The sequence below is a fragment of the Neovison vison genome, chromosome 3 (assembly GCF_020171115.1).
Source record: "Neovison vison isolate M4711 chromosome 3, ASM_NN_V1, whole genome shotgun sequence".
Lineage (NCBI taxonomy): Eukaryota > Metazoa > Chordata > Mammalia > Carnivora > Mustelidae > Neogale > Neogale vison.
This window is the reverse complement of record NC_058093.1, coordinates 137,535,034-137,555,983: the sequence shown is the minus strand read 5'-3', so window position 1 is coordinate 137,555,983 and position 20,950 is coordinate 137,535,034. Positions and strand designations below refer to the sequence as shown.

Genomic DNA, 20,950 nt, shown 5'->3' with positions numbered 1-20,950 from the left:
GCTATTGAAATGCAGTAGCCTAAGCAAGAGAGGATGGCAGCCTGAGCGAAAATGGAGGGAAAGAATCAGATCTCCAACATAGTTGGAAGCAGAACTGGCCTGACAGTTTGAGTGTGAAGAGGGAAGGAAAGGGGTAAACCAAACATGTTGCTGAGATTTCTGACCGCAGTAACAGAATAAAATAATGGGTGATGACAATAGTGAGGAAGTAAGGAACAAGTTTGGGGGGTTAATCTACATTTTTGTTCTAGATAGGTTAAATTAAAGATACCTGAGCACTACCTATGGAAATGTTAAGGAAGAAGTTAGTTATCTAATGAACTATTGGGACTTCATCAAAATCAAAAGCTTTTGCACCGCAAAGGAAACACTCAACAAAACCAAAAGACAGCTGACAGAATGGGAGAAGATATTTGCAAATGACATATCAGATAAAGGGCTACTATCCAAAATCTATAAAGAACTTATCAAACTCAACACCCAAAGAACAAATAATCCAATCAAGAAATGGGCAGAGGACATGAACAGACATTTCTGCAAAGAAGACATCCAGATGGCCAAGAGACACATGAAAAAGTGCTCCCTATCACTCGGCGTCAGGAAAATACAAATCAAAACCACAATGAGATATCACCTCACACCAGTCAGAATGGCTAAAATTAACAATTCAGGAAATGACAGATGCTGGTGAGGATGCAGAGAAAGGGGAACCCTCCTACTGTTGGTGGAAATGCAAGCTGGTACAACCACTCTGGAAAACAGCATGGAAGTTCCTCAAAAAGTCGAAAATAGAGCTACCCTGCGACCCAGCAATCACACTACTGGGTTTTTACCCTAAAAATACAAATGTAGGGATCCAAAGGGGCACGTGCACCCAAATGTTTATAACAGCAATGTCTACAATAGCCAAACTATGGAAAGAACCTAGATGTCCATCAACAGATGAATGGATAAAGAAAATGTGGTGTGTGCGCACACACACACACACACACAGGAATACTATGCAGCCATCAAAAGAAATCTTGGCATTTGCAATGACATGGATGGAAGTAGAGGGTATTATGCTGAGCAAAATAAGTCAATCAGAGAAAGGCAATTATCATATGATCTCCCTGATACAGAGAATTTGAGAGGCAATGTGGGGTCTTGAGCGGTAGGGAAGGAAAAAATGAAACAAGATGGGATCAGGAGGGAGACAAACCATAAGAGACTCTTAATCTCACAAAACAAACTGAAGATTGCTGGGGGGAAGGAGGTAGGAAGAGGGTGGTTGGGTTATGAACATTGGGGAGGGTATGTACTGTGGTGAGTGCTGTGAAGTGTGTAAACCTGGCAATTCACAGACCTGTACCCCTGGGACTAATAATACATTATATGTTAATTTAAAAAAAATTTTTTAAGTTAAATGGATCTCAGGCTAGACTATGGAGTCACCAATATTTGGATAAAGCCATGGGGCTATATGAGATGGCCTGGGAAGAGAGGAACCATGGAGAAGAAGATCCAAATCTGAACCCTGGGATACTCCCCATATTTCAAAATCCAACAGAGCAAGAACTACTACTAAAAGAATTGGAAGGAGTATACAGTGAGATAAGAGGGAAACCAAGAGAGTGATTTCATGGAAGCAAAGAACCTTTATTTTTTTTTTAAAGATTTTATTTATTTATTTGACAGAGATCACAAGTAGGCAGAGAGGCAGGCAGAGAGAGAGGAGGAAGCAGGCTCCCTGCTGAGCAGAGAGCCCGATGCAAGGCTCGATCCCAAGACCCTAAGATCATGACCTAAGCGGAAGGCAGAGGCTTAACCCACTGAGCCACCCAGGTGCCCCAGCAAAGAACCTTCTAAGGAGGGTCAGTTTCTACTCACAGGTAGAGATGAGGATGGATCTGAAACCCACTGGAAGATAACCTCAACAGTAGTTTCAGTGCATTGATGAGAATGCAAACCTGATTGGAGTGGGTGAAAGACTACTAGAGATGACAGCTCTTTTAAGACATTTAAGGGAGCAGAGCTATGGCAGCTAGGAAATAACAGGAGATCATTTTAGGGTATTTTTAGTCTTATTTTGTAATAGGAGAAATCAGATCGTGTTCATGAATGAGAATAAGCCAGTAAAATGAAAGATGATGATGATGATGCAGCAGTAACAAGCAAAAATTGTGCAACCAAAGTCCTTGGGAAGGCGAGAGAGGTTGAGATTCAGAGAACAAATGGAGGGACTGGCCTTCATTATAATAGGGGTGAAGGCAGAGAAAAGATGCACGTGGAGGTGATTGGGTGGATTTAGTGGTGGGAAGATTAGGGGGTTTCCACTTAATTCCTTCTGTTTTCTCAGTGAAGTATGAAGCATGGAAATCAACTGGGCTGGCATATGGAAAGTGTTAAATGTTTGAGGAGAAAGAAGGTAGACATGGTTGTCTCTGTGAATGGCAGGATGAATTACTGAGGGAATTGCAGAATTGCTAAGCAATTTTGAAAGCCCATTTGAGAACAGTAATTGTGAATTTAAAGAGAGCTAGTTAATGCAAGTGAATTCTTTTTCTCCAGCCAGGAGCAACTCAAGAGCAGGTATGAAATATCAGAGAAGTATAAATAGGGCTGGGTTTTTCTAGATGCTTAAGAGGAGAAGAAAGGACAAGGACTTTAAAGCTACTTGTGAAGCAATGATTATAGCGATGGACCATAGAATCCAAACTGGAGAAGGGGAGAAAGGAAATACTGGAGTGAGGGGGGGAAATGAATAATCCGAGGGATGGGTCCCAATAAAATTTTAAAAATACGTTTTAGTAAAAATATTCAAGTAGGTGAACTGGAAAGAGACTTCTATTGGGGAGTAAAAATAAAAAGCAAATAAGATATCTGTCCTACCTCCAGGCTGTAAGGTACAGAAGATTTTGAGAACAAAAATGAAACGCCTCCACTTTGAAGCTTAGCAGGAAGGTGGTGTCTTAGGGCGAGCCAGGATTCAATTACACTTGACCCTTGAACAACATGTGCTTGAACTGCACAAGTCCACTTATACGTGGAATTCTTTTACAGTCTAGAGCTGTAAATGTATTTTTTCTTCCTTATGATTTTCTTAATAACATTGTTTTTTCTCTAGCTTACTATATTGTAAGAATATGGCATATTATACATGCAACATACAAAATGTGGTCAGTCAACTGTTTATGTTATTGGTAAGGCTTTAGTGGGCTCAATAGTGGGCTGTTAGTAGTTACGTTTAAGGGAAGTCAAAAGTTATATGCAGATTTTTGACTGTGTGGGGTCTGTTCATGAGACATACTGGTCTGTAGTTTTCTTGTAATGTGTATGTCTAGTTTTAGTATTAGGGTAATGCTGGTCTCAGAGAATGAGTTAAGTATTCTCTCAGTTTCTATCTTCTGAAAGACCGCAGAAAATTGGTAGAATATCTTCCTTAAATTTTGATAAGAATTTATCAGTGAACACATCTGGACCTAGTGCTTTCTATTTTGAAAAGTTCTTAATAGTTTGATTGAATGTCTTTAATAAATATGGGCCTATTCTGATTCTGAGTTTTGGCAGATTGTATCAAGGAATTGATTAGTCTCTTCTTTTTTATTTAAGTAATCTCTACACCCAACATGGGGCTTGAACTCACCACCCCAAGATCAAGAGTCACATGCTCTACCAACTGAGCCAGCCAGGCACCCTGGAATTGGTCCATTTCATCTAAATTGTCAAATGTGTGTGCATAGAGTTGTTCACGGTATTCCTTTATTATTATCCTTTTAATGTCCATGGGCTCTGGAGTGATGTCCACATCCTCTTTCATTTCTGATAATAGTAATTTGTGTCTTCTCTCTCTCTGTTTTTCTTAGTTAGCCTGGCTAGTGGCCTCCCGGTTTTATTGATCTTTTCAAAGAACCAGCTTTTGATTATGTTTATTTTTTCTGTTGATTTCCTGTTTTCCATTTCATTGTTTTTGGTTTGTTTGTGGTTCTAACTCCTATTGTTTCTTTCTTCCTTTTACTTTGGATTTAATTTGTTCTTTTTGTAGTTTCTTTTTTTTTTTTTTTAAGATTTTATTTATTTATTTGACAGAGGGAGAGAGATCACAAGTAGGCATAGAGGCAGGCGTGGGGGGAGAAGCAGGCTCCCCGCTGAGCAGAGAGCCCGATGCGGGTTAAGCCTCTGCCTTTGGTTCAGGTCATGATCCCAGGACCCTGAGATCATGACCTGAACCGAAGGCAGAGGCTTAACCCACTGAGCCACCCAGGTGCCCTCTTTTTGTAGTTTCTTAAGGTAGAAGCTTAGGTGACTGATTTTAGATCTTCCTTTTCTGATCTGTGTATTCAGTGCTTTAAGTTTCCCACTAAGTACTGTTTTGCTGCTACCACAAATTTTAATAAGCTGTGTTTTCATTTTCATTTAGTTTAAAATATTTTGTACTTTCTCTTGAGATTTCTTCTTTGACCCCATGCATTATGTAGAATTTTTCTTAGTCTTCACATATTTTGGGATATTCCATTTATCTTTCTGTTACTGATTTCTAGTTTAATTCCATTGTGATCTGAGAGCTGACATATTCTGATTTCCATTCTTTTGAATTTGTTAAAATGTGTTTTATGGCCCAGAATATGGTCTGTCTTTTATATCCAGTTGAAAGATGGTATTATTGAGTTCAACTATGTCCATACTGATTTTACGTCCATTTTTGAGACAGTTGAGGTCCCAACTGTAATAATAGATTCATCTATATCTTTTTTTTTAAACACATAATGTATTATTAGCCCCAGGGGTACAGGTCTGTGAATCACCAGGTTTACACACTTCACAGCACTCACCATAGCACATACCCTCCCCAATGTCCATAACCTCACCCCCCTCTCTCTACCCTCCTCCCCCCTGCAATCCTCAGTTTGTTTTGTGAGATTAAGAGTCTCTTAGGGTTTGTCTCCCTCCTGATCCCATCTTGTTTCATTTATTCTTTTCCTACCCCCCCAAACTCCCATGTTGCTTCTCGACTTCCTCATATCAGGGAGATCATATGATAGTTGTCTTTCTCCAATTGACTTATTTCGGATTCATCTATTTCTCCCTGCAGTTCTATCAGTTTTTGCCTCACATATTTTGACACTCAGTTGTTAGGCACATACCATCTTAGGATTGTTAGGTCTTCTTAAAGAATTTACCCCTTTATTATTACATAATGCCCCTCTTTATCCCTGATAACTCTTTTGTCTAAAGTCTGCTCTGTCTGAAATTAATACAGCTACTCTTGCTTTTTTTTAATTGGTGTTAACGTGGTATATATTTCTCCATCTATTTACTTTTAATCTTTATGTGTTTTTAAAGTAGGTTTCTTGTAGATAACAAATAGATCGGTCTTGTTTTTTGATCTACTCTGAGACTCTCTTTTGACTGGTGCATTTAGATCATTGAGGTTCAAAGCATTGATATAGTTGGATTAATATTTACCATATTTATTACTGTTTTCTATTTGTCCATTTTGCTCTTTGTCCATATTTTTGTCTTGCTTTTCTTCTTTTTGTAGTTTTAAATTATAATTTTAAATGATTCCATTTTCTTTCCTTTCTTAGCATATCAATTTTCCTTTTTTTAATCAGAGTTTCTAATATATATTTACAACTAATCCAAGTCCAATCTCACAGAACACTAGAATGCTTCAAAGGTAGTGCAAATAACTTATAATAACAAAAAAATCCTAATTCCTGGGACGCCTGGGTAGCTCAGTTGGTTAAGCGGCTGCCTTCGGCTCAGGTCATGATCCCAGCGTCCTGGGATCGAGTCCCGCATCGGGCTCCTTGCTCGGCAGGGAGCCTGCTTCTCCCTCTGCCTCTGCCTGCCATTCTGTCTGCCTGTGCTCGCTCTCTCTCCCTCTCTCTCTGATGAATAAATAAAATCTTAAAAAAAAATCCTAATTCCTTTCATTCCTTGTATTATACCGTCATTCATTTCACTTACATATAAGCATATATTAGCATGTATATAATATATACATAAGCATACATAAATCAAAGCATACATAAGCATACATAAATCATAAATAAATGATATATTTTGAAAAAACTGTTATTGGCCACCTGGGTGGCTCAGTGGGTTAAAGCTTCTGCCTTTGGCTCAGGTCATGATCCCAGGGTCCTGGGATCGGGTCCCATATGGGGCTGTCTGCTCAGCAGGGAGCCTGCTTCCCTTCCTCTCTCTCTGCCTGCGTCTCTGCCTACTTGTGATCTCTGTCTGTCAAATAAATAAATAAAATCTTTAAAAAAAAAAAAAGAAAAAACTTAACTTTTAGAGTAAGAAAAGAAAACATTTTTATTTTACCTTCATTTATTCTTTCTTTAATGGTTTTCCTTTCTTCATATAAATCTGAGTTTCTGACCAATACTATTTGCCATCTCTCTGTTAACATTTCTTGTAAGGCAAGCCTGGTAGCAACAAATACATTCAATTTTTGTTTACCTGAGAAAGTCTTTATTTCTCCTTCACTTTTGAAGGGTAATTTCACGGGTTACAGAGTTCTAAGTTAGTTATTTCTCTCAACACTTTTCGTCTCTGCACTCTGCTCTTACTTGCATGGTTTCTGAGGAGAAGTTGGAAGTAGTTCTTATCTCTGTAGGGAAGACATTTTTCCCCCTCTGTCTTTCAGGACTTTTTTTTTAATCTTTGACTTTCTGTAGTTTGAAAATAATATGCTTATGTGTATTTTTTCTGGCATTTATGCTGATTGGCATTCTCTGAGATTCTTAGACCCATGGTTTGGTGTCTGATATTAATTTGGGGGAATCCTCAGTCATTATTGTTTCAAAGATTTCTTCTGTTTTCTTTCTCCCTTTCTTCTCCTTCTGGTATGTCCATCATGCATAAGTTTTTAGTGTCCCGGAGTTTTGGATATTGTGTTCTGGGCTATGGGCCCCCCACCCCGCCCAGTGTTTTTGGTTTGCTTTTCATTTCTGGAAGTTTCTGTTGAGATATCGGCAAGTTCAGAGATTCTTTCCTCAGACATATCCAATCTATTAATAAGCCCATTAAAGGCATTCTCCCTTTCTGTGCAGTGTATTTCATCTCCAGTGTTCCTTTTTGGTTCTTTCTTGGGATTTTCATCTCTCTGCTTAACAGCCCTCATCTGTCCTTGCATGCTATCTGCTTTATCCATTAGAGTCCTTAGCATATCCGTCATAGTTGATTTTCAGCTCCCCGTCTGTAATGCCCATATCCCTGCCATGCCTGGTTCTGCTGCTTGTTCTGTCTCTTCAAATTGTATGTTTTGCCATTTGGTATGCCTTGCAATTTTTCCTTGATAGTCAGATACTCTGTGCTGGGTAAATGGAACTACTGTAAATAGAACTTCAATAATGTGGCAGTAAGGTGTGCGGGAGGCAGCCAGTATTCCATGCCTCTACGATTAAGCATACGATTAAGGCCTCAGCCTTTAGCGAGCTTCTGCCCCTGGACTGTGAACTTAACAAGCATTTCTCAGTTTTTCTTCCCCCACTTAGTGAGGCAGGTGGGTGAGAGTAGGCTGGAATTTGATAACCCCCTTCACCAGATTAGTTCAGCTCTGATAAGACCCATCAGGTTTGGCTCTGGTTTAACTAGTTTCCCCTGAGGGCAGGCCTTGTTCGGGAAAAACCAGTTCAGAGTGGTTCCTTTTCCTCTCCCTCTGCCAGAAGCACAGGAGATTTCTAGGATATTTACCGTGAGAACCTGGCTGAGCTCCTGAAGGTAAAACTTACAAAAGTAGGGGGAGCCCTCTACAATTGGGTCCTCCTAGAGTTCTTCGCTCAGACCTGCCCCCTCTGAGGCTCCAGCAATTCATCAACTGCCGTTGGGGTTTTCCTGCCCAGCACTTGTTCCCAGGGCGATTTCCGCTCATGAGTTTCTGAGCTGGTAACTTGGGATTCTCTGTATTTGCCTGTCAGTTTCTAACTTGGGGGGCAGCAGTGTGCCCTGTGACCTCACTTCACTTATGGATTTTGAGAAGATGTGTTGATTTTTCAGTGTGTCTGGCCTTTTACTTGTGGTTAGGACAGAGTGGCAACTCCTTGTGTGCAGAACCGGAAATGGGAAGCGGCACAGATTTTTTTTCTTAAATGCAAAATACAGAAAAGAGGGTAAAAGTCATATGAAGGAGAAAAGAAAGAATGGGTAGAAATATTATTTGAAAAGCAAAATGGCCAAGAATCCTCTCAAACTGATGAGCCATCACGACGGTCAACGAACCACAAACCAGAACAGATTCCAAGAAAACTAAGTCTACATATGTCACAGTAAACCTGCTGAAAACCAAATACAGAGAGAAAATCTGAAAAGCAGCAATTATAAGACTGGTAGTTTACTTACCAATAGAAACAAAAGAATGATGTTTTTAAAAAGCTGAAAGAAGGGGCACCTGCTTGGCCCAGTGGGCGGCACACGCGACTCTTGATCTCTGGGTCGCGATCACATTGGGTGCGAAGCCGACTTAAAAAGAAAATTAAATAAATAAATAAAATGCTGAAAGAAAATAACAGCTACCCTAGAATTCTATACTCTGCAAAAATATCTTTTACAATGAAGGTTGAACTAAGATTTTTTTTTTAAATATTTTATTTATTTATTTGTCAGAGAGAAGGAGAGAGAGAGCGCGCACACAAGCAGGCAGAGAGGCAGGCAGAGGCGGAGAGAGAAGCAGGCTCCCTGCCGAGCAAGGAGCCCAATGTGGGACTCGATCCCAGGACTCTGGGATCATGACCTGAGCCAAAGGCAGCGGCTTAACCCACTGAGCCACGCAGGCATCCCAAACTAAGATATTTTTAGACAACACTTGCACACACACACACATACCCCCCAAAACATAATTTTTTATCAGCAGACCCACACCGAATGAAAAACCATAAGAAATTATTCAAGCAAAAGGAAAGTGACCCTACATACCAATAAAATTAAAAAGTTAGGATGGAAGCACATATTCCTGTTACCAACACAAAGGGGCACCTGGCCGGCTCAGTCAGTAGAACATGTGACTCTTGATCTCAAGGTTGTGGGTTCAAGTTACATGTTGGGCATGGAGACTTCTTTAAAAAAACAAAAGCTTTAAAAACCCAACACAAGAAGAAACAAAATCTCAGTAGCTCTAGATCTATTAAAGAAACTAACCTTGTCACTTTAAGCTATGCCACAAAGAAACCCCAATGCCCATATGGCTTTTTCAGTGAGTTCTACCAAATATTTAAGAAGAAAATAAAGGCATTCTTACACGTCCTTTCAGAGTTTTTCCATATATTTCACAGTCTTGCCCACCAACATCCTGACACCATAAATTGACCCAATTCAAAAAGGATAATGATGGGCCAATCTCTTCGATATGAAAACTCTTAAACTAAATATCAGCAACCTAATTCCACCAACATGAGAAATAACCCAAATATCCTTCACCAGTAGAATGACAACTGAAAAGGGATATATCCATACAACGGAAACCGCAGTGATGATGACTCCCACAAACATGAGCAAAAACTATGCACAAGGGGCGCCTAGGTGGCTCTGGGTTAAAGCCTCTGCCTTTGGTTTAGGTCATGATCCCAGCGTCCTGGGATCGAGTCCCATATCGGGCTCTCTGTTCAGCAGGGAGCCTGCTTCCACCTCTCTCTCTCTCTCTGCCTGCCTCTCTGCCTACTTGTGATCGCTCTCTGTCAAATAAATAAATAAAATCTTTTAGAAAATTATGCACAAGATAATACTACAGTGCAGACTCCATTTATATAAAGCCCTAAAGCAGACAAAATGAATCACTGGTATTCTAATTAAATCTATCAAGAAAGATGAGGGGGTAATGATTAAAGGGGCTTTGGGGGTTCTGTTCTACCTCATGATTTGGGTGCTGGCTCCGCGTACATCTTCATTTCATGATAATTGGCCACGCTGTACACTTGATATATGATCTACTTCCATAAAAGTATTGCTGAAAAGAAACCGTTCTGTCTCCATCTAGACTGAAGCATGAGTTGTCTATTACAGCCAGTCTGAACCTGACCAGTCTGAAAGGAGAAGTGGCCAACGGCATATAGGAGAATACCTGTCCTTGTGTTCATATGTAAGGGACATACAGCTGCTTTGTCCCTCGAATCATTAAAGTAGGGTTAAGAAGAAGGGAAGTAGAGGAAATAGAAATTCTCTCTCTGTTTCACTTGAAACCATTTTATCTATAGCAAAATATCCAAACAGTAGTGATAACTACTAGTTTTATAGTTCAGTTCAGAAATGCATTTATTTTGAATACCAAATCCATAGAACTTAAAAAAAAATTCTTGTCTACCAAAGCAAGCAAGATAGGTTTCCATGTATACAGTTCAAAATTTCAAAATTTCTCATAAATTCTCGTGTTCTGTTCGGTTATCGTTACGGATAGTATTGTGCCTTAATTTATCTCTGAATCAACACTCATTTATCAATGCCTTACTTTTGTTTAAAAAGTGTTTTATGGGCAAGATGAGAAGAAGAACAGAGCATAACAGGGTAAGTAAGGAAAACATTTGTGTTTATTAGTAAGTTTTCACTGCAAGAAAGATTTGTAAAGCCCTACACTTATTTAATAACTTCACTTTTTTATATATATATTTTTTAAGATTTTATTTATTTATTTGCAGAGAGAGATCACAAGTAGACAGGCAGGCAGAGAGAGAAGGGAAGCAGGCTCTCTGCCGAGCAGAAAGCCTGATACGAGACTCAATCCCAGGACCCTGAGATCATGACCTGAGCCGAAGGCAGCGGCTTAACCCACTGAGCCACCCAGGCGCCCCAATAACTTTGCTTTTTAAATGTATTCTCCTTAGCTCCTTACCACAGTAACAGTAACTATTTGATGTCACCATGTCAAAAAATAAGGATTTTTTGAAGATCCTTTTAAGAAGATCATGTCTTTGTGCTGCTGCTTAAATGAAGATTAAAATGTTACATTAAGATTAAAATATTACATTAAACTGTAATATAAGACTTAAAAGCCATCCACTAGAAACAAAAATGATAGCTACATTTTTACGTTACCTTTTTGATTCTGAAAACTGAAGAGTTCTTGCAGAAGTGGGAAGTGGTGGGGATTTCCAGGGTGAGATGCACACTATCCATATAGAAGAGTTTTCATATAAACCTATGATTCCTGTATTTGCATAATGTACTTTATTTTTCCTTAGTACAAGTAAGCACAATTCATTGTCAGCTGATTACTTTTTAAAATCAGAAACGTTTAACTTTATAGTAAAATATCTTTTACCTAAAATGTATTTTTATTTATTACATATAACCAAAATTTAATTGTACATGTGCTGGTAAATGTGGGGTTTTTAAAATCATAAGTAACATTTAAACTAGTTTCTGTGAACGATGAACAACCTGACTGTAATATGTATGTCCTTCACTTAAGAGAAAAAAACAGTATTGAAATAACTTTCATGTTCCTAATAATAATGTTGTTTTTATAGGAAAGAGGGCATCCTCACGTCCGTTTTAGTGGATTTTGTTAACAAATGGTATTCTACATTAAGATTTATAAAATATTTGAATTATGTGAGTGATAGTTCTGTGAATATAGAAATAGAGTCGCCAAAGAGTAATTTTGTTTTGTTAAAATTAAGCTCTTTTTTTTGCTAGTAGGTTTAATGTGTTAACATGGGCATTCTATTGTTCAAAGTGCTTCCAAAACCAGTACACTTACCTCTGGGGCTTTCCAAGCAGAAGTTTAAGTCCTTTAATCTTTTTTGAGAAAAGAAGGGGGTAATGTTGGAAATGTGCCAGGAATAAGCCTTGGTATTTCTCATGAAGTGCCACAATGAAAGTACCCTCTCCACGAGTCAGTTCCTTGTAGCAAAATCCTAATCTCTGCTGGCTTTCACACCATTAACTTTTTCTAGAAAGCCTTTCTCCATATTCCAGACAACAGTAGTCCACATAACTAAATAAAGGTGTTATTTTCTCCTTTCTCTTCATCAGCTCACCTGATACTAAAAATTGGTGCCTCGTGAGTCAGAATAACACTCGAGAGCCAGATAACCAGGGTTTGGATCCCAGTTCTGCCACATTGGCAAGTAACCCTAAGGCAAGTTGTTAACCACTCTGTGCCTCAGCTTCCTCATCTGTAAAATGGGACTAATAATAATAATATTCCTTACAAGGCTGTGGCAAGGATTAAATGAACTTGCATGCTTAAGTATGCTATTAGTGTTTGCTATTATTATTGTCTTTCTAGAAACTTCCTTTACATCTATGGATAAAATCATGTTTATAATTGTTTACAAACATAGGATATTACTCTGTAACTTGCTTCTTTTACTTAGTATATGATAGACATCTTTCCGAAACCAGCTGCATTATACTCTAAACTACAAGGGACTAGAATTTTTTCTACCATTTCTCCAAGAACACTCACATTTTCCTCTTTTTTTTGTTTTTTGGGGGTTTTTTTGGTTTTACAAAAATGCTAAGGTAAATAGGCATCCTTGTATATCTCTCTTTATGTCTTGATATATTAGAGTCCAAGACATGGAATTGCTTTTTTAGAGGATATTTGCACTTCTAATTTTTTATTTGTTTTTAATTTTTTTTTTTTTTAGAGAGATAGATCACAAGTAGGCAGAGAGTCAGGTGGGGGGGTGCGGGAAGCAGGCTCCCCACTGAGCAGAGCCCAATGCGGGGCTCGATCCCAGGACCCTGAGATCATGACCCGAGCTAAAGGCAGAGGCTAAACCCACTGAGCCACCCAGGAGCCCCTTCACTTCTAATTTTTTTTAAAGGCAACACTGTCAGAGCGCTTTCCAAAAGCCCCGAAGTAGCTGGGCAGGCTGCACAGTCGGGAGTTACAACGCAAAACAAGGGGTCTGACTACAGGAGCACAAAGCTGGGAAGGGGAAATGGAAGTGTGCTGCTCTACAGTCCTTACACTATACGTCAGGGGACAGAATTGTATCTGAAGGGGGACTGTGACAAGTTACAGATGCATGTTGTAAATCCAGAGCTAAAAAAAATAAGCAGGTATATAAAGTAAGCGAACAGTGAAGACAAAATGGAATCCTAAGAGCCCAAAAGAAGATGAGAACATTGGAACAAAGACGGAACAAACAGAAAACAAATAGCAAGATAGTAGACTCAAATTTCACCATCTATATAGTCACATTAAATGTGAATGATCTGAAAACTCATAAGATAGAGCCTGTCAAAATGGATAACATTAAAAAGCAAGACCCAATTATATGCTGTCACTTTACATAGATATAAATTGAAATAGAGGGTCCAGGGCCCAGGGACATGACGGAGCTAGAGGGTCTGCACTTCCGAGACTCGGCCCATGATTTTCTATACCTGGTGCCTCTACTCACCTGGGCTTTGCCTACCTGACACACCCCTGAAACCCACTGACGACAGGGCAGATGCTTCACCTTTCTGAACCTCCCAATAGCCGTCTCCATCCTTGTCCTCGTCCCACTGGCCCTTCTGTGCCCCAGGATATCCCCTCCCCTTCCTAGTTCTGGCTCCTTCAGAGGAGTTTGCTTTGAACCTTTGAACTCCCCAAGCAGCATCTTACACCTTCAGGCCAAGACAACCATGTGGGGCCAGCGTCCCAGGGTCTCAGAGGTGGGGCTGCAGAGGCTTGCGTGAGGTCCAGTGTCCACCCTCTGGCCACTTGGCTGAAAGCATGGTAGGGAGGGAGGGTGATATATTGGGGCCCTCCAGGCTGGCCTGCATCTCACCGTTTCTCCTCTGGAATCCCTGGTAGTCTGTCAGTGAGAGGTCCTTGTCACCCTCCCCTTGCCTTCTCCCGCCCTGCAGAGCCCTACAAGTATCAGGCATCTCTATCTGTGGTGGCCTGGCTGGTGTGCAGATGGGCAATGACTACTGGGAACTCCATTGCCTGGAACAGGTGTCCAACCTGATGGCCAGATGCCAAGTGACACCACTGGGGGAGGAGATGACTCTTTCATTGAGACAGGTGTTGGTAGGGCAGTGTTTGTAGACCCGAAGCCCACCATCATTGATGAAGTTTGTACCAGCACCTACCACGAGCTCTTCCACCCTGAGTAGCTCATCCCAGGCAAGAAAGATGCTACCAATAACTATGGCCCTAGGCACTACACGATTGGCAAGGAGATCATTGACCTCACCTTGGACCAAATTCAAACCAGGGCACAGATTTTCAGGGTTTCTTGTTTTCCCACAGCTTTCGTAGTAGTACTGGTTCTAGGTTCAATTCCCTGTTGATGGAACCTGTCAGTTATGGAGAGGAGTCCAAGCTGGAGTTCTCCGTTTACCCAGCCCCCGGGCTTTCACAGCTGTAGTTGAGCCCCACAACTCCATCCTCACTCCCCACCCCACCCTGGAGCGCTCTGACTGTGCCTTCATGGGCACAATCGAGCCCATCTACGAGCCCATCTACAACATCTATCGTAGAAACCTCAATACTGAATGCCCAACCTGCACTAATCTAAGTAAGCTGATGGGTCAAATTGTGTCCTCCATCACCGCTGCTCTCAGATTTGTTGATTTGACCATCCTGGTGCCTTTATTGCCACATTTACTTCTCTCCGGCTACATGTGTCCCTGTTATGTCTGCTGAGAAAGCCTACCAAGAATAGCTAACTGTAGCAGAAACCACAGATGCTTGCTCTGAGCCAGCCAACCAGATGGGGAAATGTGCCCCCTGCTGTGGCACACACATGACTTGCTGCCTGTTGTGTCATGGCGACAAGATTCCCAAAGATGTCAGTGTTGCCACTGCCACCATCAAGACCAAGTGTGCCATCCAGTCTGTGGACTAGCGTCCTACTGGCTTCCAAGTTGCCATTAATTTCCAGCCTCCCACTGTAGTACCTGGTGGAGATCTGGCTAAAGTACAGTGAGCTTCGTGCCTGCTGGGCAACACCACAGCCATTGCTGAGGACTGGGCTTGCCTGGACCACAAGGTTGATCTGATGTATGGCAATCTCGCCTTTGTTGACGGGTATGTGGATGAGGGCATGGCAGAAGAAATTTTTCTGAGGTCCATGAGGACATGGCTGCCCTTGAGAAGGATTATGAGGAGGATGGAGTGGGTAGTACTCAGGGAGAGGACGAAGGTGAAGAGTACTAACCTGTCTGCTGAAATTTTGCACTCTCTTGTCTTGGGACTGTCCTGTTTCCATTGTTCTGTGAAGCTGTCCATTGTGGCCTTAACTTGTCAACAAAAGTGATTTTTTATTATTATCAAGAGGCTATTAAATCACTTATTGATTACACACAATGAATGATACTTAAGCTTTAATCCCATCTATAACCTTATCTGATACCATAATTCAATTTAGATATATTGCATAGCATGTGCCAACAATCATACTAGCCAAATAACCAAATAAACTCCATGACTTTCCTTAGGTGACCCTTTTAATGGTGAACTCCAGGTCACAACACATTAACTGTCAGTTCAACAACACCAAAGTCTGTGGAGACAATGGCTTCTGTGCCCAAGCAGTTTGCAAGTAAATTTCAAATGGAACCTGGCATCTCCCTGAAGGAATTCTAGCTTCACCCTATTGGGGTAGTTTACCAAGATGACTTCAAGTAGACTAATTTTACACAGCACATTTTTTTAAAAAAACACATTTATTCAGTGTCATGATTAGACAATTACATTTAGCAATCAACAGCATGGGTGAAAAAACAAACAAAAACCTAAAGACCTTTTTTGGAATGCTTTACATTTTCCACAGGATAGAAACTAAAATAACCTGTTAGACAATTACAAATACGGTCCTCAAGCTTTTTGCCCATACACGTGAGTAATGTCTGAAACATGTCTTCTTTGTAGCAACTCGGCCCCACTACCACTGTGCTTGGCTGAGTTCACAGATCTGGTGCAAGTGGTTTCCACGTCGCTTCTCTGGCTCTCCTCTCCTGCTCAGCTTTGCTTCCTCGCAGGAATGAAAACTGTCTGCCACTGCCATTAGCTACCACTGCTGCGGGAACCACCACAGCCACCTTGGGTTTCGTGGTTTGGCAAAGGATCAGCTTCCACCACCGTAGATGCCAGAGGCACATTCTGCCTCCACAATTTCCTCCTTTCAAGGGCCCCAAATGTGAAGATTGATTGTTGTCATTGCCAAACTCATTCTAACTTCCGCCACTTCCAAAACTGCTTCCAACACTAACAAATCCATAGCCATTCCCGCGCCACCATACCTGCCACCACCACAACTGCCACCAAAGCCACCATGCCCACTGAAGTTCCCTCCATGGCCAAAGTGGTCTTTTCCACCAAAACCACCTCCACGGCCACCACCAAAGTCTCCAGAACCACTTCCACCTCTTTGGCTGGATGAAGCACGAGCTTAGTTAGCTAGGGCTACCCTTACTTCCCAGTTGTGGCCATTCACAGTGTGGTCTTTTTGAATGACAGTCTTATCTACAGAGTCATGGTCACCAAGTATTAACAGAGCAAAGCCTCTCTCGTTGCCACTGCCTCAGTCAGTCATGATTTCAATCACTTCAATGTTGTCACGCTGTTCAAAACAATCTCTCAGATAACGCTCTTCAGTGCCTTCTTTATGCCACCCACAAAAATCTTTTTTTACAGTTAAGTGGGCACCAGGTCTTCAAGAATCTTCTCTTGAGATCATTCCCCTTATGTGGCCTTGCATTCATGGCTGCATTTCCCTCCTTCACAGTGGCAAACCCGACAAACAGCCCAAAGTCTCTGTTCTGCTTGGTGTTTGGGTCTCTCATTACCACACAGTCCCTGAGCTTTCCGCCGGTGTTCAAAATAGCTCCTCCGACTCTTGTCAATTGTTTCAAAGCTCAGAGCTCTCATGAAGAGTTTCCACAGCTCTTCAGGCTCTTTGGGAGACTCTGACTTAGGCCTGACATTGGAGGGGAGACTTTTCGATGCTTACTCGCCAGCATCCATGGGCAGAAAAGGCTGATGTTTCCTTTAAGTTTCTATTTTAAATGTTTAAAAAAAGGATGATATGTCCCATGTAAATGCTATTCATAAGAAAGGTGAAGTGGCTATGTAACTAATATGAAAGTAGACTTCAGAACTGAAAGTTTTTTTTTAAGATTTTTATTTATTTATTTGAGAGAAGAGCACACAAGTGGGGAGCAGAGGGAGAAGCAGGCTCCCCACTGAGCAGGGAGGACCCAGGCTGGGCTCAATTCCAGGACCCTGGCTGGGATCATGACCTGAGGGAAGGCAGATGCTTAACCAACTGAGCCACCCAGGCACCTCAGAACCCAAAGTTTTATCATGGGTCAAGGAGGACCTATAATAATGATGAAAAGTCATTTCATCAAGAAGACGTAATAATTCGAGATGTTTATGCCTATAGTCTGAGCTTTAAAAACGAGGGGGGGCGGGGAGGTTGAGAACCGAAAGGGAAAAAGAAATAAACCCACAGTTATTGTAAATTTCCAGTTTTCTCAGAACAAGTAGAAAATGATATTTCAAGCAATTTGACCTAATTGACGTTGAAAACCCCCACCTGACCTAACAGCGGCGGAAGATCACTAGGCTACACCATGCGCTGAGCCAGAAGTAAGGCAAGTGGAGAGTTCTCAAGAACTATAGAACACCGGACAAGTATTTCTGTGGACACCGGACAAGTATTTTCGATCAAAAAGTTATCTATTCAAAATTGGATAAAGAAAAAAAAAGTTATCTATTCAAAGCAGCGGGTGTGTGTGCGTGTCCAGCGCCGTGTGAGGGAAGATGCCCTCCCAAGCAAGGACAAGCAGGTGATGAGAACAGGTGCAGCGCCCCGAGCAGTGGCTGCTTCTAGACCTGGAGAGGGACGCGGCAAGGAGGGTGTCTTAGCGGGGGCAGGAACAGGGTGGCGGCTGGCACCCCGGAGAAAGATCCTGGAGGCGAGGCAAGAAAAACCAGCCGCGGGCCGGGAAACTCTGAAGGAGACTGGTAGGAAGCGTGCGGGACGGTCTACCGCGGTGACCTTTGCGCAGCCGTCCACGAAATCCCCACCGAAGGTCGAGCCTCTTCTGGTTAATTCCGGGGTGGTGGTGGGGCATCCACCCTCGCCGGGGAGGCCCGGTCTACCAGGGCCGAGCGCGAGGGCTCCAGGCGGCCGCCGCTGCCCTCCGTCCCCGGGAAGCCCGCCCCGGAGGTCTGGGCGCAGACTGGCCCGTGCCCGCGAGCGCGGACGACGGCGCAGGCCAGGCCAGCCCCTGCGGCCACCGGCGGCATGAAGAGCCGCGGCGTGGAAGCTCCGGGCGATGCCGCAGGGGGTGCGGGCGGCGGGGCGGCCAACCCTCCGATCGTCCCCGCCACCCTCACCTCCCAGCCGCCGGGGTCCGCCCGCGCACTCGCCCTGCGCTCGGGCACCACCTGGCGGGCGCGGCCCGGACTCCCGCCGGAGGGGGCGCCGCGCGGGCGGGCGGGGACAGGTGGCGGGGCGGGGCGGGGCGGGGCGGGGCGGGGCGGCGGCGGGGCGGGCCGACCCCCAGGTCCCAGGCAGCGGCGCAGCCCGGGCCGCAGAGGCCGCAGAGCGCGGCGCCCGCCCGCCCACCGCGCCATGGCCCCGCGCGCCCGGCGGCGCCGCCCGCTGCCCGCGCTGCTCACCGTCTGCGCGCTGCTCGGCCCGCTGCAGGTAAGGAGGCCGAGGCCGCTGCCGCTGCCGCTGCAGCTCCCGTTCCCACTCTCGCTCCGGCCCCGCCCCGACTCCGAGTCCCGCTCCCGCTCCCTGCGCACCGAGGCCGGCGCGCGACGCCTCCTTGGGAGCCGGGAGGGACCCGGACGCCGGGGCTGCGAGGCGTCCTGGGACCCGGGCGGAGACGCGGGAGGCGGCGGAAAGGGGCTCCGCGGCTTGGACGGTGGAGCGACGGGAGAGCGAGTGGAGGGGTGTTGGGGGCAGAACCCGGGGTCGCGGGACCCCAGCACCCGGACACGGGCTTCCGAACGTCCACTGCGCGGCGGGCTTTGAGGTCAGTTATCCAGGTTCCCAGGCCGCTGCGGGGCGTCCCCCGCGCACGCAGTCAGCGAGCGGGAAAGTTCGGAGCCGCGGACGTGCCCGCCTTGGCCGAGCGCTCCCGTGTCCAGCCTGTGCTTCCGGGCGGGTCCGAGCCCCGCGGGAGCGCTAGGCCGGGCCCTCCACCCGGCTTCGCACTCTCTCCCCGCCTCAGTTTCCCTGGTCATCCGAAGACCGAGAGAGCAAGGCCAGTCGCCTCATGGGGATGTCTGGAGCGCGCGGTGAAACCGAATTTGGCAGTTTCTGCGGGAAAGCCGACAGAAGATTTCCTTTTTATGCCCCCATCCTGTTTTTTATGTCTCCCCCCACCCCCCACCCCCGACAGCTTCAGGTCCACCAGCTCAGCCTCTGGCCCGGAATAACCCTAGAATCACTTGTCCTTGGAGACAACTTTGATGACTTTAGGACAGAACACTGTTGGCTGTTGGAGGAACCAAGGCCCATGGGGTGCTTCAGGCTCTGGGGGCGGGGGGAGCCCGAACTGCGCACTGTTGTGCGCGAGCTCGGCTCAGGCTGGGGCTGGGACGCAGGCAAGCCCAGCGGCGCGGGGCTCGTCCTCGCTGGCGCTCCCCAGCCCGGGATGTTCCCGGGGCTCCGCCCCCCCATTCCGGGCCATCAGCCCTTGCCCTTGGGAGGGCTGCTTGGCTTTGGCATGAAGAGGGCGACGTGCCAGGAGATGAACCTCCCCTCAGATCCTTGTTGCCGCCTGGTTTTCAGAAAGAAGTTTCGTGACCACATCACTCAGTACCGTTGCCAATAAATAAACTGGTTCCTGGTTTTCTGTCCTCCTGGAGGAGAGCTACAGAGCAGCAACCCCAGCACCGCAAATGCTATAAAAACCTTGTATACTTGGAAGTTCCTCAGAGGGAAGAGTAAATGGTGGTGGTTTTCTTGGTTTTCAGCAGTTTCAGATTTCCCTTCCCTGTTACTGTCAGATTGAGGCAGAAGGGCCCAGAACTCCGTGTGTTTGGGGTGGGGGGAAGCTGGCTTGGGATTTGAAGTCTTGACAAAAGTAATAGGAATGTGAGGTAGGCTCCAGCAGAGAACTCTCTGGAAGGTGCATTCTATTCCACTCCTATGGGTATGGGTCTCTTAGAATGATTGAAGAAAAAGAAGGCGGAAAAGCCTAATGGAATTTTTTCATTTTAAGCATGTCAGGTGTTGCTTAATGAAGTGCCGGACAGGTTGGACAGGGTGCTGCCTCATTTAAACAGTTAGCTACCTGAGAAAAACCTACTCAGTCTGCAGTTTCAAAAACGCATCTCACGCTGCTATTGCAAAAACTATGCACATAACATCTATTCATTCAACGCGGTAGGTCTGATATGAGCCGCTGATGCTACCAAAACAAATCTATTTTTCGGAGATAGCTTTCAACAAGTGCTGTTTCCCCTCCCTTTCCCTTTTGGCCACTCGAATTCGGTGCAGTTTTGAATCACCCCTAAACAGGAAACCAATGATACTTCGACAATTCCAATCGAATGATAGGAGTTTGTGCCCAGTGTCGCCAGTGGGAATCCTTCCGTTCTGCAAGGTGGAGCCAGGTGTTGGAACCGTGGCGGTTATGATCCACAGATGGTAACGTGGTGTGTTCTCGCAGCGTGTGGCTCTCTGCGTGTTTCATGACTGCTTCTTGGGCCAACCTATTCTACGTGTTCAAAAAAGGGAATGGCATCGGCAGTCCACTGGCATTAGCCACCACACCCTGGGCACGGCTTGAAGAACGCTGAGTGAGAGGCAAGGGATATTGCTTTCTATAAAATTGCTGGCAAACCTGATTTCTAGAAAGTGCTTTATCTACGACTTTTTTTGAATGAAACTATTTCGTTTCATCGACATTATGGTAGATAGAAATGTCCCTGGAAGGCTGAAAGTTTTGCCCTTTATTTATTTTTAAAGATTAATTTTGTTTATTTGACAGAGATCACAAGAAGGCAGAGAGGCAGGCAGAGAGAGAGGAGGAAGCAGGCTCCCTGCTGAGTGGA

At 44.3% G+C, this 20,950-nt stretch overlaps 1 protein-coding gene and 2 pseudogenes across 1 annotated transcript in view; 2 read left to right on the top strand and 1 right to left on the bottom strand.

The window, feature by feature from the left end:
- The first annotated feature begins 13,813 nt into the window (after window positions 1–13,813).
- Window positions 13,814–15,085, top strand: LOC122902839 (annotated as a pseudogene).
- Window positions 15,086–16,052: 967 nt separating this feature from the next.
- Window positions 16,053–16,713, bottom strand: LOC122903560 (annotated as a pseudogene).
- Window positions 16,714–18,512: 1,799 nt separating this feature from the next.
- TNFRSF11A (TNF receptor superfamily member 11a) overlaps window positions 18,513–20,950 on the top strand; it is a 49,926-nt gene continuing 47,488 nt past the window's right edge. Inside the window, exon 1 of the mRNA XM_044244385.1 lies at window positions 18,513–18,587. Coding sequence (XP_044100320.1) covers window positions 18,513–18,587 — 75 coding nt within the window. The remainder of the gene's footprint in view (window positions 18,588–20,950) is intronic.